Source organism: Nicotiana tomentosiformis, chromosome 2, assembly GCF_000390325.3.
Source record: "Nicotiana tomentosiformis chromosome 2, ASM39032v3, whole genome shotgun sequence".
In the NCBI taxonomy this organism is placed as follows: domain Eukaryota; kingdom Viridiplantae; phylum Streptophyta; class Magnoliopsida; order Solanales; family Solanaceae; genus Nicotiana; species Nicotiana tomentosiformis.
This window is the reverse complement of record NC_090813.1, coordinates 190,747,330-190,765,836: the sequence shown is the minus strand read 5'-3', so window position 1 is coordinate 190,765,836 and position 18,507 is coordinate 190,747,330. Positions and strand designations below refer to the sequence as shown.

The window sequence follows — 18,507 nt, the reverse complement described above, 5'->3', positions numbered from 1 at the left end:
TTCGCAAACCAACATTGTATTCATGCTTTATATAACTATATATATATATATATATATATATATATATATATATATATATATATATATATATATATAGTTATATAGTCGAGAGTCAAATGACGGTAATTTTTGAAATATATTTTAAATATTTTAAATTATTAATTATTATGATTTATTTTTAAATATATAAATTTTGTTTTAAAAATTATAAAATTTGGTGGCCAAAATTAAAAAGTTGACTCTCGATTTGAATACAAATTTATCGTTTAAAACATATAAAAATTTGTTATTTAGTACATGTCATAAAATTTTTGTGATTACAAAGTCATATCACAAAAAGTAAAATAGTAGAATTGTGTCCAAACTAATAGGATAATAACTGAGATGTGCCCCTATTAATCTGAATACCTCTATTGTTAAAGAAAGAATTAATAGCAATGATAATTATAAGTCTTAATACTATAAAGATTTAACTATCAATATAAATCACTTATTATAGTAAGTTAGTTAAAGTTTTTATTATGTTACTAAGTAATATTTTATTATAGAGATTATGTATAATTACCTTAATTGATCTATTTTGTGAATATTTTATACATCACTAGTGTATAAAATTCAGACTTTAATTTATAATAGGAGTTTATATTTTGTGCACCGATAATGTATAAATCTTTTTATACTATCAAATAAGTTGACTTACATGTTACAACGTAAAATCTTCATGGCAAACTTGATATGATAATTTGAGAAATAGGTTAATAATCTATGTATATCTTAATTAATGATAGTAGTAACCATTGTATCATGTCGCTTTTGATTTAATTGTTGGACTAAAACTTACAATGAGAATGGCTATTATTCCAATATATTCGATTTTGTTATTTAGTTAATATCTCATATTATGGGCAAAATTCTCAATCCTTAAATAACTATGGTAATCCACTTTTAATATCCTTATTGATTTTTCCTGTTTGTCTAGAATTTTTTACTTTTGTTGAAGAATAAAGTATTATTAAAATTATTTTAATATCCCTATTAAAATTCTCAATTCTTAAACGCCAGTGGCCTATGTAGCTTTTAAGTATTTATACTCACTCACATCGAGTATAATTTTAAAAGCAAAATAAATTTAATACTAAAATTTTTTGAAGTCAAATATATGAGGAAGAAATTGAAAAATAGTCACTTTTAAACCCAGGTATTAGAGTTTAGCCAGTATTTAAAAAGGTATTAACAGTTAGCTACTTTTTTACATGAAAAAATATTTGGACAAAAATACCCCAGCTAAAACACGAAAAATTCCGGTAACAACCACTTTTAGTTTTGCATTAGAAGGGGCTCAAAAGTTGCTTTAAGTCATAGATTTAAATCTCAACTACGATATACTAGTATAATAATATGGATAGTGAAAATTAATTAGTCAATTTCAACTTATTTCGGATTAACTCGCCGTAAAAATACCAGTACATTAGTTGGATACAAATGTATGCTTTAGTGGAATTTCGATCTTTTTTATAATTAAGTAGTAGTGAGATTTGATTATCTCATCGCATAAATTATCCTATAAAAGTTAATTTAAAATATGTCCAATTTAAGCGTGTGCACTACGCATAACTGTTGACTTTGATGAATTAAGCACATATGAAATCAGATTATGCAATTACACCTTGACTACTTTTTGAGAGTCCGGATAATATTAAATGTTAAAAGATAAAAATAAAGATTCTTATGATATATATCCTTACTTTTTCAGTGTACCTCCTAATTTCATCCCGGAAATGAGAAAATCCCTAGTCGGAAGTCTGAACTCGAAAGCACTTTTCCTTTAATGGACCTTATGCGTTGCGAATCCAAATTGACCGGACTCTAAAAGGAGCACGAAAGTCTACACGAGAAACCAAAAAATATACTAATAGAAAAAAGAATATGTGGTTTAGGTTTTATGATTAATTATAAAAGATTTTTGCCCATTCAATGTAATTTAGAGGGTAACATATTTTCTGATTATCAGCCAATGCTTAAAATAGATGTGTCTTTTAAGTAATGTACTCCCTTCGTCTCATATTATCAGTTGTAGTTACTAACAATAGTTGTCTCAAATTATTTGTCAATTTAGAAGCTCAAGACAAAATTGATAATCGTTTTTCTTTTAAACCCTTAGTAATAATTATCCTTGAAGACTACAAACACCTCAATTATGGATAACTTTGTTCAAATACCAATGAAGAAAGTTAAATATTAAAACATGAATAAGGGTAAAGTATTCAAAATTTCATCTTAGTTAATTTTTCTTAAGGAGCGTGTACAAGAGAATTATGACAAATAATATGAGACGGAGGGAGTATTTAAATATTTTTTATACCGTCATTGAAAGCAATCTAAGCTGCATTTATAGCAAAAATCTATATTCAAATTTGCGTTGAAGTTGACCCTTTGCAAAGGATAGAGCAAGTGTAACTAAGTTTTAGATAAACAAATGCTAGTTAATTTGACTTTGTTTAGTTAATTACTTACATGATGATTAAGACAATATCCAATTACACAAGCAAATTGTTGAAAAATTCTTAAACCGCAAATTTATTATTTTATTAGCCACATGTAAAACGGAATTCTTCTCGTCTGATTAATTAGTTCCTCAAAATATCAACCTTGCTAAAAGAACTAAAAAGAAGAACTAACTAGCTAAAGAAAAAGAGATGATGCAAAACATTAAATGAGGGCATCACAACAAATTGGATGGCGTTTATGTTGAATTATTTGAAAACACAACATATATATACATGTGAATGATTACCAAATGTTCAACAAACACTCAATTCTGAACTCATAATTTTAAAATTACGATGAGTTCAGTGCTAAAAACCACTTAAAGGATAATTGAACCATCAAGTTAATTTATCTATCGGATCTGTCTCACAAAATATTGCACCAGTTCATAGGTTCTTCTCTGATGACATGATCAATAATAACGGGTTGGTATAGAGACGACGACGAATCATAGCTGGTATAAGGAGAAGAGTTGTGGTAGCTTGAACCGTAATAAGGTTGATCGACCAAGGCTCTTCTTGAAGAATAATAAGAACTTGGCTCAGCCAATGCATTGGAATTGTGGTAGCCATAGGGTCCATCTATTGCACTATAGTTATTATTATTATAGCCATGGCCATAATTATGGTTATGGCCATAGCTATTATTTTGCCCATAGTGACTTCTTTGAGTGAGATTTGGATGTCTCAATTTCACTGATATTAATTCTGCATGTTGTCCTGACCTTGACAATGCCATTAACAATCTGTTTGGATCCACTTCCCCATAAACATTTGCTATTCCTTGTTCTGCATCTATTGTCAATGCATATACTCCTATACAAAGGCGAATACAAAATCAAGAATCAACAAACTTATATCACGTAAATCAGTTTATTTTGAGAAGTGCTTTTCTCAAAATTATTTTTGGTGAGAAGCAGTTTGTTTTTAACTAATTAATTTGAAAAACACTTTTGAGCAGCAATTGGTGTTTGGCCAAAATTTAAAAAACTGCTTCTAAGTGTATTTTTCTCAAAAGTATTTTTCAAAAGTGCTTTTGGAGAAACTATTTTTTTCTGCTTCTCCTCAAAAGCATTTTTTTCCTTTCAAAAGCTTGGCCAAACACCTTAATTTTAGAAAAAAAAACACTTTTGACAAAAAAAAAAAAAAAAAAAAACGTTTTTACCTCAAAAGAAGTTTAGCCAAACAGACAATAAGTTGAATATAAATAAATAAATATAATTTTTTTAAGTTTCCATTTTATATATATAATTCAAGTCAAAAACAGCGGATGTGACCGCACTTGTCATGTGCATTCGCCTATGTTCTTAATATTCTTTATGAAAATTCAAAACTTCCTTTTAGACAAGAATCAACTCATTTTTTTCAAACTTATTTGCAAAAAGTTTAGACTTTATGCACTGGCATTATAAAAGATTTTTATATAAACCGGTCATTTACAAGATAAAAAAGGTAACTGATTACCTCGTACAGAGTGCAACACTTCCATCATTTTCATCTTACAGGAATCGCAGTTGACATTCACTTTCAAAGTGCAACTCTAGAAAACAACACAAAAACAAAAAAGAAGCAATTGAACGGAAATGCAAAAATAATAACAATAATAATAAAATCAATGAGAGCATTGGAACCTTGGAGGTTATACAATCGCATCATATAATACTAGTGCATGTTTAACCAAACTTTCCGAATTTGCTTATTTTGGTAAATACTCCCCCTAAAATGGAGTTTAGAAAATTTACTATAACTACAAAATTGGAAAAAAAGGTAGCCCGGTGCACTGCACAAAGTATCCCGCGTTCATGCAAGGTCGGGGAAGGGCCGCACCCCAAGAGGTGTGATGTAGGCAACCTACCCGATATCAGTGGCTAATTCCACGGCTCGGACGGCGAACCCGTGACCTATAGGTCAAACGGAGACAACTTTATCATTGCTCCAAAACACATCTTCTATAACTACAAATATACAAGAAAATTGAAAGCTAAGGGATAGAAAAGTTTCTTCACTTACCACGTCTGCGAAGGGCTCCATGGAAATTATTTACTGGTCTCTAAAACAACTGGTAAATATAAAAAGAGAGATTAGTGAGAACAAAGATATATACATATATATACTTATATTTAACATATACAAATTCTTTTTGCACAATGATTTTGTTATTAGATCGACAATTAATTCACCATTAAAGAAACATGGGGATATTTGAGTTATTAAAATAAATTAAACTAACCTATGAATATAATGAAAATGCCAATGGAAGAAAGGAAGAAAGAGCAAATACATGATGAAGAGGAGTGCTAGGTTTTTTAATAATGAGGTTATGCGATTTTCAAGATATTACTCACGCCTAAAAAGGTAAGTTAAGATTTGGTTTCTTTTGGAGATTGTCTCAAAATGGAAACTCATTAATTTTTGAAGCCTAAAAGAAGAAATCAAATATAATATCAATATATTAAGTAGATTATTACTTCAATGGTAGCAACTTTTACAATAAGCAACGTGATAATCTATTCTAGATTAACTTTCTACATGTATATATTGACAACATGAAATATTATATACTATTAGATTATTGTAAGTCCGGTGGACATACTCGATTGGAATGGGAAGAACTACTCATCCAACGAGTTGGCATACCTCTTAGCAGTCCCCTAAAACCGGTACTAATGAATCGTAGTTATGAAAAAATAAGACAAAATATCTTACTACAATAGGTTATACTATAATGATAATCAGGGGCGGAGCTACAATAATGAGTGTGGATTCGAGCGAACCTAGTGGTTTTTTCTCCGACCCTGTAATTATATTGAAAATTTCACTAAACCTATATAATATTTTAATGCCGAACCCAGAAGCAAGGAGGTTTTGGGTTCAGTGGCAAGGGCTCTGGGTTCTGAAGATAGAGTCTCGCGAAACCCGTTGTCACTTTGTTCCTTTTAACTTTTAACTTTGTTCCTTTTAACGAAGTTTTCCATCTCTTTTTTGAAGAAAAAGAACGACAAATCAATTAAGGTAAGGAAGAAAAAGACAATCTCCAAGAAGGCCCACTCTCCCTATCAAAATCAAAAGAAAAGTGAATGAGAGAGTGTTTGGTCACGTTTTTGTTCAAGGTTCATCTCTAATATTCTTTTTTCTTCTTTATTCTTTTTATTTCTGATTTTTATATTAGTTTTTTTATATATGGCTTCACAAGTTTAATGAACAAATATTAAGCAATTTAAATCTTCATTTTTTATTTTGTTCGTTTTATGGTGCAAGGTCAAATTAAAGTGAGATATTCAATTTGTAATAGTAGACTACAAATAATTTTTCTTATAAAAGAAGTCGTTTCGTATAGCAATATTTGTTCGGGCCAGAAAAGGATGTGTGCATTATGCAGGCGAACTTTGCATCTTTTTATAACCTTCTTCATATATTAGCTAAAAAAGAACCTTATTCATATCAATAAGAAAAACGTAAAGGAAAGCAAAAAAGCCTTTCTATGCATCTACTATCATATGCAGTGAATTATTAAAACAAATATGCACAAGATATGGAGACTTAGTTATTTGTTTAAGTTTGATATTATCTTTCGCTATTTCAATGATGAAAAGATTTTTTTGATGAAATTTATTTAAAATGACTCACAGTGGTGATAATATTTTAAATGATTATTTAGTTTGTTATATAAATAATGAAGGAATTGAAACTTGAAAGTGCCTAATGCTGCTATAATTTATCGTTCTATAAAATATGATAAGTCGTCGAATGCAATTGTATGATAATATTTATATTCATATATTGTATTTAAATGGTTCATTACTTATTGAATATATATTATTAAATATTGGTACCCGTTCCTTGTTTTGTTATTATTGTATATTAACTTGAGATCGTTGTCGTGTCTTAAAATTCAGAACTCATACACTTAAAATCATGGCTCCGCCTCAGATAATGTAAAATTTATCTTCCTCATTTTAATTATAATTAAGATCTTTTAGAATTGAGCAATTAAGATCGAGAATGTTATTGTTTATTTATTTGCACTTGGTTTACATTTATAGTGTCTGTTTAATGTTTGGAACAAGTATTCTTGCAAAGACTCGATGGTCAAAGGATGGTCAAAATGAGTTTAACTAATATCCATCGACGGTGTACCTTTTCTTTTCTACACAATCAGGTAACTTTAAAGCATATTAAAGTAATTCCAAACATTTTGATTTTAAAACTTATTAAGGAAAATAATGATAAAAGGTAAGTTGGACTCTAAATCTATTCTAGACCATGTTTACCAAAAATAAGGGTAGATCTTGAACCACAAAAAATTAAGAAGGGGATGGGGAGATTGATGAAGATGTCACACATCGTATTGGGGCAGGATGGATGAAATGGAGACTTGCGTCCGGTGTTTTGTGTGACAAGAAGGTACTACCAAAACTTAAAGGTATGTTTTATAGAGCGGTGGTCAGACCGGCTATGTTGTATGGGGCTGAGTGTTGGCCAGTCAAGAGCTCTCACTTCCAGAAGATGAAGTTAGCAGAGATGAGGATGTTGAGATGGATGTGCGGGCACACCAGATTTAGATAGGATTCGGAATGAAGTTATTCGGGACAAGGTGAGTGTGGCCCCCTACTGAGGACAAGATGCGGGAAGCACGGCTTAGATGGTTTGGACATGTGAGGAGGAGAAACACAGACACTCCGGTAAGGAGGTGTGAGAGATTGACATTGGAGGGCCTTAGGAGAGGTAGAGGTAGGCCGAAGAAGAGTTGGGATGATGTGATTAGGCATAACATGGCGCAGCTATAGCTGGCCGAGGACATGACCCGTGAGAAGAAGGTGTGGAGGTCGAAGATTAGTAAAGTAGGTTAAGTAGTCTAGATTATTCATACCGATAGTGTTAGTACGTACTCTCACATTTGGTTGGTAGTAGGCTTATTTGCATTTTTTTATTTTACACTATCTTGTTGTGTATGCTGCTTTTACATAATTTTTCGGTATTGTCCCGTCTTGTTTCTTGTTATTATTGTGGTACATATTCTTGCCTGAGCCGAGGGTCTATTGGAAACAACCTGTCTACCTCCACAAAGGTAGACGTAAGGTCTGCGTACACACTATCCTCCCCAAATTCTACTATGTGAGATTATACTGGGTATGTTGTTGTTACTTACCATGTGAAAAATGCTACATAGATAATTTCTTCATATCTATTCAAACCTAAGTAAACAATGTTACCCAGTAGGCCAGTACTATTGTGGTCGAGGTAGGTAGCAAATGCTAGGTGAATTAGCCGAGACACGCATAAGCTGAACAACGCCAAAATTATCAACAACAAAAAAATGGAAATGGCAAAGAGAGTGCTAGCCTGAGCAGATGTGAAGAAAAAGTATCAAAATCACGCTTAGAACTTACTCATCAGATCATATACAGCACAATCAAATAACAAATGCAATAAACACCTTTGAAGCTTAGCAAGGAGTTCTAAACAAATGCAAAGAGCATAAATTATTATTAATACACCAAAAAAAAAAAAAAAAAAGTGATTTATGGGCTCTAGCTTAAATAGATGACCTAGAAGGTATAACGAGGTAGACTCATTTGCTGGTATATTCAAATGTCAAGACTTGGATTCTTTTGACACTGACATAAAATTACTTGCATCAAATGAAAACTACATCAGCAATTGTCAAGTCTTGTATTTTCCACAATGAACCAATCAATCTTTCTTTCATCAACCTGTCTAGAGAATAAACAAGAGTGAACCTAAAATCCCCCTAAAACATGAATCCTCAGCTTATTACTTTTGAAACAACACCAGCGCCAACCGTTCTGCCACCCTCCCTCAAAGCAAATCTTTGTCCTGCAAATTGTACACAGATAGCATTGAAACAATCAGACCTGTTCTACAATATTAGATAAAATACTTAAACTGAGTATCATTTCTAAATTATAAATCCACTTATCCGGGAGAACCGGGACACATGGGCCAAATTGAGAAACAAGTATTCATACAACTTTCCAAGAGTATGTTAGGATACAACAGATAGAAAGAAGTCAAAACATTTGGTAAGCTACCAAAAAGTATCACATTTGCCCCATAACATCAGACACACTCAACACCTCACTTTATTCTTTTCAAAGGCAAAGACCAAAGGAACAATATTTGGTTCTACTATCCAAAAGAATATTTGTTGGCTGATCTGGTCACAAGCTTCAGCAAAGAAATATCATGACTGATCCAATACCCAAGTCTTCAGATAATATAATTCGTCAGCCCCATTGCGTTATCCTTCACAGGATTCAATCTATGATGAGGTACCATGAAGATTATGAGCAGCAACACGGGAGAACCAAGTCCATGAATCCAATTATTTGAGAAAAAGGATTGATCATCACATCAATAATGAGACAAAAATAACAGCGAAGGCAAATCCCTTGTACAAGCAACACCATCAGCCACTACAAGTGAGATGATTTGGTAAAATAAAGGAGATTATTCTAGAGTTTTTATTTATTTAATGTTTTTTAAAATATTTATAGGGGAGGGGATTACGACGTGGGGAATCGAACCCACACCAAGGTGAAAGTTCAAGTAGCCAACCAACTGGACTACTAAAATTAACTTTACAAAATAAAGGAGATTTTGTAAAGTTTATCTTCTGCAAGAAGAACAAATTGTAATTCTCTAATGATAATGGACATCATATATATCATTGTCCATCTTCAAGGGGGTAAAAACAAGTGAAATCAGAAAATTCTAGAAGAATATTTGCTTAGAAAACCAAAAGCCTGAAGAATTTATTCACCTGCATCAAGGGGAACTGGAGACATCAACTCAAAAGTAGCAGTAACATTATCCCCGGGCATAACCATCTTGACATTTTCAGGCAATTCCACTTTGCCGGTGATGTCAGCAGTCCTCATGTAAAACTGAGGCATATAATTTGAGAAGAAAGCAGTGTGCCGACCACCTTCATCCTTTGTAAGTACATATATCTCTGCCTCAAATTTCTTGTATGTTTTCACACTTCCAGGCTTTGCAATCACCTATAAAACAAATGGTCTATAAATGTTTGCAAAATATGTATGTAAAAGAAAGTCACATTATTTTCTAAAGAATTCAGATTCCAACTTCATCATAAATTACAGTATCATGCTTGAAACAATCACCACAAGATTAAATTGAATTTGACTAATCCTATTTTCTGTCCTTAAGGTGGAAAACTGAACAAAGAATTCTCTTTTTAGGCTGATGATAGAGTGTGCACCTTAAATAGCAACATTGCAAAAGGAACTGATTCCAAAATGCTTTTAATAAAATTTCAAACGATACGGATTCAACATGAATCTATAACAGTTGTGATAGGAATAAATGAAAAATATAGATGAAGACAGATAAGAAGTTCTATAAAGAAAGTCATGGAATTTCAAACGTACCATTCCTCGCATAATGTCGTCTCGTTTCAAGCCACGAAGAAGAAGCCCAACATTATCACCAGCCTAATAAGAATATTAAAAAAAGAGAGGAAAGAACGATCAGTTATGGTGTAAGAAACTCTTAGAAAAGTTATAAAGATCAGGTTAGATTTTTACTTGCCCATAATCCAAGCTCTTCTTGAACATTTCAACACCAGTAACTGTAGATTTTAAATTTCCCTATAAAAGAAAAATGATATAGGAGCATGTGTTACAAAGAGCACAATTTCATACTTTATCATGTACCAGGTATTTAACAAAGGAATCAGAGCTCTTAAAACTTCAAGGCCAACTAAGATTGGCTCAAGCATCTTAATCATCAGAACAGTAGATAACCTCAGCCAAAGCTTATGAATAGAGCATATCCTCAAACCAGATAATTATATAATACAACTCATCTAATGCATTGCTTGTATTTTTATCAGATAAGGTTGTGTAGAATTCTATCCAGTAGCCCATAATGCCAATAAGATGAAGAAGTTATGTGGTTATTAATCAGGTGATGACAGTCATGTTTTTTGTCGTCAATAGTTTCAACCCAAACAGGGAGAACAAGCAGATCCAATCCAGATAATTGCCCCTGGAAATTACAAATTATGAAATAATAATTGCCTCCCCAAATAAAGAATAATAAACAAAGGATAACATGTTACCTGCATCAGCCCTAAAATCTCCACATCCTCTCCAACTTTTATGGTTCCTTGTTCAACACGGCCAGTAGCAACAGTTCCACGTCCCTATGAAACATAAAGAGGAAATAATCATAAAATAATAATCAATACCACAGAGTCGAGCACTGAAGAAGCACTAGTTTATTTTTGGTTTCCAGGAGACTCTTTTTCCCTTTTTTTCTTAGTTTTGCAGCAAAAGGATTTGTTTAATGTTAAAAACATAGAAATAAGATCCATACAAAATTAGAAACTTGAAAGCAAAGTTGAGTTTCAAAAGATGTTTCTGAAAAACTCTTGAACAACACAAAGCTAAAGAACATTTAGTTACCTGAATTGAAAATACATCTTCTATTGGCATTAAGAATGGTTTATCAAGCTGACGCACTGGATCGGGGATATATTCATCTACAGCCTCCATCAACTTTAGAATAGCCTTTTTTCCAATTTCTTCATTTGTACTCTGCAATGCAGACAGAGCTGAACCACGAATGATAGGGATTTCATCCCCAGGAAATTTGTAGAAACTAAGCAGCTCTGCGAAACAGGAAAGCTCTTGTAAGGAAATCTGGCAAACATGTTATGACAGTTACCAAGATTTCAAAATGCAATAAATTTCATACAAGTGTTGGAAAACCTGGTTACCTCGGAGTTCCATTTCCACAAGTTCCAGCAGTTCTGGATCATCAACAGCATCAACCTTGTTTAGAAAGCACACAAGTGATGGTACACCTACCTGTCAAATGTAGGCACAGTAAAATTAGAATTACCACATGGAGCTTTCAGTTATTTACTAATCTATCCACGAGATGACACATATCCACCTGGCGTGCAAGCAGAATATGCTCCTTTGTCTGTGGCATGGGTCCATCAGGAGCAGATACGACTAGAATACCACCGTCCATTTGGGCAGCTCCAGTAATCATATTCTATGCAAAAAGAAACTATGAGAAAGGCAGAAAACAGACAAAACGGGAGCTTGTATTAGTGAAAAAAGTATTATCTTGTAGTGGAAATCAAGTTTTGACTTTGACAAGCATAACCTACAATACCTGAAAAAATAGTATCTAAAGAGGGAGTTCAAACAGATGCATTACTAGCTGACATGCTTTAGCTATCACACACACTGTCCCAGAAATTGCTACTTTTAGCTTCTTAAGAGCCAAATTAATTCCATTTATGACTAACTACTACCTTTCGAGGGATATGGTAAATCTCGCCCTCCAAAAACACCCCTCCCCTGGACCCAACAATGGGTAAAATTTTACCCTTTTTCCTTTTGGCGACTCGAGCTCGCAATCTTATGGATAACAGTGGAGGATGTCTTCTACTAGACCACCCCTCTCTTGACTAAGGACTAGGTAAGCACCCTTTACGTTTCGAACTGTAAAAAGTTTTCAACTAGTAGTACTTTTGATATACTTTCAAAACCTATAAATTTTATCTTCAAGAGAATCAAATATCATAGCATGTCATTTAAAAATTGGTCAACATATGTAACATTGTAGGGGAGATGGCAACAACATATAGTGCTTCTAAAAATAGTCTTAAGACAATGAAGATCTAAAGATTGTACTTTCTGTACTAGTTTTCCACTAACAGATAGAGAAAATGGCCACTTTCAATATGGTAGCAGATGGGACTTATGACTGTTATCTTTCTGCTCAGACCTTACAACTAAAATCTTGGGGAACCAATTACAGTTTTCCTTTCAATGATTGCTGTTATACGACAACACAATCCGTGAAAAAAAACCACCCGTGATACAGAATTCTTTGCATACAAATATTTTCTTTCAAGCAAAGATAAGGTTGATACTAAGTATTTGCTGGGTTGCTGGTAATAAGCATTCCCTATGTAATAAGCACTTTTTTAATAACTAATAAGTAATATAAAGCACTACGTAATAAGCACTTAAAATCATAAAGTACGATAACTGAGAGTTGTGCATCTCACTTTAACATAATCAGCGTGTCCTGGGCAATCGACATGAGCATAATGTCTTTTAGCCGTCTCATACTCCACATGGGCCTACGGTACATCAGTTCCAGTGTCAAAAGAAAAAGAATTAAAAGTGAGAGTGTCAACAAAAATGGCACAACATCCATACCGTAGCGATAGTAATTCCTCTCTTTTTCTCTTCAGGGGCTTTATCAATTTCATCAAAAGCAACAGCCTTAGCCTTTCCTTCTTCTGCTAGGACCTAGAAAAGGGACAGGTTCTTCTCGTGTCACGGATTGATTAGATAACTGAATGAGAAAAGGATAAATGTAGCAGACGGAGGGAAGAAAAATAACAAGTACCAAGACTAACAAACCTTACCTTTGTAATTGCGGCAGTCAGAGTAGTCTTTCCATGATCAACATGGCCGATAGTTCCCACGTTAACATGAGGTTTTCTGCAGGAAACCAGAAGATGTTATTAGATGAGAACAGAAATCGGTTGGTGTAATTTTCAATTTCTGCTTGGCATAGTCGACAGAGAGCGTATGAGAACAGCAATATGGGCCTAAGTAAAGCAGAATAGATATCAAGGATTCATATAGCTGACCGCAGCTAGTGGTGAGCACCCTCCACTTCCAACCAAGAGGTTGTGAGTTCGAGTCACCCTAAGAGCAAGGTGGGGAGTTCTTGGAGGAAGGGAGCCGAGGGTCTATCGGAAACAGCCTCTCTACCCTAGGGTAGGGGTAAGGTCTGCGTACACACTACCCTCCCCAGACCCCACTAGTGGGATTATAATGGGTTGTTGTTGTTGTTGTTGGCATTTCTCCTTGATATTTATATTTCCATCCAACCAGGAAAAAAAAGCTCAAAAATCTCCAAATTTCCGGAACAATATATATCAAATCAGTACGGAACAATATATATCAAATCAGTACAAGTCTAGACACAAAAGGAATTTGCATCATTTAAGATGGAATTACAGAAGAAGACTCGCATACAGGAAGAAAGAAGCATACTTGCTCTTGATCAATTAAAAAAAAATTCTAAATGGGTGTTTGGTTAATCCAGAGGAAGTTTAATCTTATGTTTGAGCAGGGTTGTAAAAAGCGAGCGCTTTCTCGCTTAAAGCGAGAAGCGAAGCGAGGCGAGGTATCTGGCGCTTCTGTTAGCTGAAGCGTAGCAGATTTACAAAAAGCACTCGTTTCCCCTGAAAAAGCGAGAAGCGATGAAGCGATGTGAAGCGTAAGAAGCGAGCGCTTCTCTTTATAACTGGGCTGCCAACATATTTAATTAAAAAAGCTATCTTTTTTTTAAAACACCATCGAGCAGCAGCAACAGAGAAAGAAAGAGGCGACCTAGGGTTTAAGTTTTCTACACTTTTCAACTTCAAGATCATCAAGTTTGGTCCCAGGTATGTGATTTCTTCCTCCTCCTCCTTCTTCTTCTTTTTCTTTTTCTTTCACTGTTTCAGCGTCCAAATAGCAGCGAAATGCTGGCGAATTTGTTTTTTCCCTTCAGTTCTTCTTTCTCATTCTTCTCCTCTTCTTCTTCTTCTTCATTTTGTTGCACTGTTTCAGTGATAAAAAGATTGAAATGCTGCCCATTTTTTCTTACAGTTACATGTATTGTCTATGCAGTATTTATTTTAATTTTTTTTTTTAAATTCCGCTTCACTTCAAAAAAGCGAGTGCTTCGCTTCTCGCTTTAAGCGAAAAGGGGCTTGTCGCTTTTCCTCGCTTCACGCTCTTCACAACACTGTGTTTGAGTCAAGGTGGCTCTTAATATGAGTAAGGAAACTCTATTGTCAAAATAGAATTAAAGAAGAACTCATAAGGTTATTGGACGAAAAAGAAAGACAGCTATAATGGTATTCTGTTCATTTAGTAAAATTTTATTTTTACATTCGAGTGAAGGTGGCTCTTAAGATTAGAAGACCAAATTATCATAAGTCCAGGCATGAAAGGGACATTGCAGCATAAAAAATGGAATTACAGAAGAACTCTATCCGACATATATGCGTATGCAGCATAAAAAATGGAATTACGGAAGAACTCTATCCGACATATATGCGTACAGAAAGAGAAGCTAAAAAAGCACAGTGGGTGTTCAGGCACTCCACTAGGAATTTAATGACTTTATCTAACATTCTAGTAGAGGTTGGCTCTTCACAACAAAATATAAAATCATAAAATTGTCCAAGCTTAAAGGAATTTTGCCTCATTTGAATGGAATTAAAGAAGAATTGTGTCCACCATAGACGCGTACAGGAAGAAAGAAGGGAAAGTCAGTACATAATATACACCCACCCTCCCCTATCTCACAATAGCCTGGAGCTCTTCAGACAAGCCCTTCATTAATTTAGCCTTTTCCCTAGCTCTTCATATCTCCATGCAAACATAAAAACTCAAATCGCCACTGTTTCAGGAAAAAGATCCAGGCATGAAGTGAATTTGCACAACTAAAGTGGAACTACAGAAGAGCTCAATCCAACATATACATATATAAAGAAACAAGCAAGTCTGCAATACGTGTGCTCAGTTACTTTATTCAATAAATCAACTGAGCCTAATCCAAAATTAGTCAGTGTCGGCCATATGAATCCTCCATATACATCCTATACTAATGGAACTCATTTCTCTAATACTAGATAATTCCTTCTGAGACAAATTAGTATTCTCACCATACACCAATACACAAGTCTCTAAATAATAAAAAATATTCTCTACAAAAGAAAATTTTAATCTTCCAAGTGAAGGTATTCATGATCTCCACCATGGGTTCAATAAATACAGGAGCTGTATTTGCATTTAACGTTTCATCGAGTAAAACTGAGAACAAACAAGACTGATATATGTGTGATCGATACTCCAATCAATCAATTAACAACGACTTAGTTCTGAACTAAGCAGGTCAATTATAAATATGTTCTATGTACATTTCGCTCTATTTGAACTAATTTGCACCTCAATCCTTGACTAGTAGGGGTCGAGCATTCATTCAAATACTAGATATTTGCCTTTCAAGACAACTAAGCGGTTCTCAGGCTTATCCCTACGCTAATATACAAGTTCCTAAAGAATAAAAAAATTATCCTCTTCTTTTTTTTTTCCTTAACAAAAGAAAATTTTAAACTTACGACTGAAGGTAGTCATTGATGTCCACTATGGGTTCAAAATAATGCTGAAGATGCATTTGCATTTAATATTTCATTTAGTAAAAACTGAGAACAACCAAAACTGATATATTTGTGATCATACTAATCAGTCAATCAACTACGTCTCAATCCCAAACCAGACTAAGTCGAACATTCATTCCAATACTAAATGTTTGCCTTAAATTAGGACTTCCCACACTTATACGCTAATACACAAGTTCCTAAACAATAAAATTTATCTTTTTTCCTCAACAAAACTGCTTTATGTGTGATCATACTCCAATGACCAATCAATCAATCAACTATGCCTCAGCACCAAAATAATTGGGCAGAGTAGATTTATCTTCTTTATATATTCCTGCTCTATTAGAACTTCATTTCATTATAACGCTACACAATTTTGCCATTAAAAAGGCAAGTTTTATAAACACGTATCACTACACGAATAGACAAAAATTTTAGATAAATAAAAAGTTTTAAATCTTACGTTCGAGTAAAAGTGGCCATGGATCTCCACCAGTGATGGTTCAAAAATGCGGGACTCTCATTTGCATTAAACTGAGTGGGCGCTGATCCTCTACAGCAAGAGTAGTAGTATATTTGAGGTGAAAGTGTAAACAGACGCTTTGAATTTGAGCTTCTGAAAGCTACTGACGCCATTTGAGAAGAAGAACTAAAGCTGAGAAAATGGAGAAAGTGGAAATGTTTGGAGTTTTACAGGGTTTAGGGTTTTAGCTTGAAGGAGCAGTTAAACGACGACGTTTGAATTAGCTTTAATGGGCTTCAGCTTGCAAGCCGGTTTTGGTTAAGTTGAGCTTAACGAGAGAGAGTGGTTTCAAGTACATATATCAAAACCGATTAAATTGATCGAATCGTATCGTATCGAACTAATTTTTAGATTTTTTTTTTAAGAAACCGTAAGTTTTTATATAAATCTATAATTGTATCGATAATTAGGGTAAATTTTTTCTTTCATAAAAATAAACCGAAAAAATACTGAATCGTACCGAATAAATTTTACATGTGGAATATTTATATAGTAAGTTTAAAACTAATAAAGCATTAAATTTTTCATTGAGCCTTGGAATTATGAAAACTGTTACAAGCCAACAAGTAATTAAACTCAAAATACTAATTCCTCAAACCTATTATGCTATTTATACATAAACTAAGTTATTTCAAGTATCTTTATTAGCAAGACACAAAGTATTCTAGCGATTATTAGTAGCAAATTACAATGTATTGAATATGTTTTATTTCATATAATTTAGATTTATCTTTTTGAATATTTAATATAGACTTTATTCTTGAGTCTCAGCTTGGTTAATATCTTTCCATTCGTGTGATTTATATTTTCTTTACTTTTACTTGGTTTCTTTTACGTTGCTATCGAATAGTTGATGGATCTATACTCTAGTCATCTTTCATGTTTTTTTTAATTCATCACCCTTTAAACAATAAAATGTCTAGAAAGTTTTACTAAGCCCTATAAAAGAACGTATGTTATCTACTGGTGAAATTTACATGACATTTAAATAAATACCGAAAATTAACCGAATCATACTGATACCAAAGTGAAACCGACATGATTAGTACGGTTTCGAAAAATCTAATTTTGGTTATACATAATAGAATAACCGAAAAATTGGTATGATACAAATTTTATAAAATAACTGGTGGAACCGAACCATTGACACCCCTAGTTTCAAGCTCTAGAAAGGGGGGGGGGGGAATAACAGCGGGTAACCATTTTTAAGTATGCTATTTAAAATATATTCACCATTTATAATATATTTAAAGATTAACCAATTCGCTCCAACTTCAGTACACATCGTCCTGAAGTTTTAAACCTTAAGATTCAAACTTTAGAATATCGTGTCTTAAAGTTCGAAAATTATGTCCAGAAATTCGAATTTTATTCCTTGAATTTTAAATTAGTAGCCTAAAAATTCAGAATATTTAGTCTTGAATTTTAAATTAGCAGCTCAAAAATTTAAGACACTAAGTCCTGAATTTCAAATAAGCAGCTCACAAATTCAGGATACAAAAATTCAAGATATCTTTAGTCTCGAAATTTGGATGAATTGACTAATCTTTAACTACATTATAAATTGTGGATATATTATAAATAACATGCTAGAAAGTGACTACTGGTGCACTTCGCCTAAGAAAATCATATGTTTTTTTTTTCTTTAATGAGCTTTACACGAATGAAATGCAGATTTGTTGGGGCCTTAATACTGGTACCGACTTTTTTATGAGGGCGAAGTGCAGCAATAGCCACTTTTAAGCATGTTATTTAAAATGTTCATAATTTATAATATATTTTGAAGATTAGCCAATTCACTCAAATTTCAGGATTAAATAACCGGAATTTGGAAATTTAGGACTTAGTGTCTTGAGTTTTTGAGCTGCTAATTTAAATTTCAGGACTAAGTGTCCTGAATTTTTGAACTACCAATTTAAAATTCAGGATATAATATTCGAACTTCTGGACACAATTTTCGCAACTTTAGGACACAATATCCTGAAGTTTGAATTTTGAGATTTAAAACTCTAGGACGTCGTATACTGAATTTTGAGTGAAATTAGATAATCTTTAAATATATTGTAAAGTGTGGATATATTTTAAACAATATACTTAAAAGTGACTATCTAGTGTCATTTCTACTTTTTATGATGGTGATATTTGGACCAAATTGTATGAACCTTGACTATTTTATTAGATACCTATTATCTCTC

General features: G+C 33.2%; 2 protein-coding genes across 2 annotated transcripts; both read right to left on the bottom strand.

The window, feature by feature from the left end:
• Nucleotides 1-2,913: 2,913 nt before the first annotated feature.
• LOC104114009 (heavy metal-associated isoprenylated plant protein 32-like) lies at nucleotides 2,914-4,044 on the bottom strand. Its single transcript, XM_009624349.2, has 2 exons — nucleotides 4,011-4,044; nucleotides 2,914-3,362 (listed from the first exon to the last, which is right to left on the bottom strand). The coding sequence occupies exons 1-2, from the start codon at nucleotides 4,042-4,044 to the stop codon at nucleotides 2,914-2,916; spliced, it is 483 nt and encodes a 160-aa protein (XP_009622644.2).
• Nucleotides 4,045-8,096: 4,052 nt separating this feature from the next.
• On the bottom strand, nucleotides 8,097-16,489 carry LOC104114000 (elongation factor Tu, mitochondrial-like). Its single transcript, XM_009624336.4, has 12 exons — nucleotides 16,253-16,489; nucleotides 12,991-13,066; nucleotides 12,779-12,871; nucleotides 12,625-12,699; nucleotides 11,493-11,597; nucleotides 11,314-11,404; nucleotides 11,000-11,205; nucleotides 10,654-10,737; nucleotides 10,118-10,180; nucleotides 9,962-10,024; nucleotides 9,331-9,571; nucleotides 8,097-8,384 (listed from the first exon to the last, which is right to left on the bottom strand). Exons 1-12 carry the CDS (start codon nucleotides 16,423-16,425, stop codon nucleotides 8,314-8,316), a joined length of 1,341 nt encoding a protein of 446 aa, XP_009622631.1. The 5' UTR covers nucleotides 16,426-16,489; the 3' UTR covers nucleotides 8,097-8,313.
• Between the last annotated feature and the right edge of the window lie 2,018 nt (nucleotides 16,490-18,507).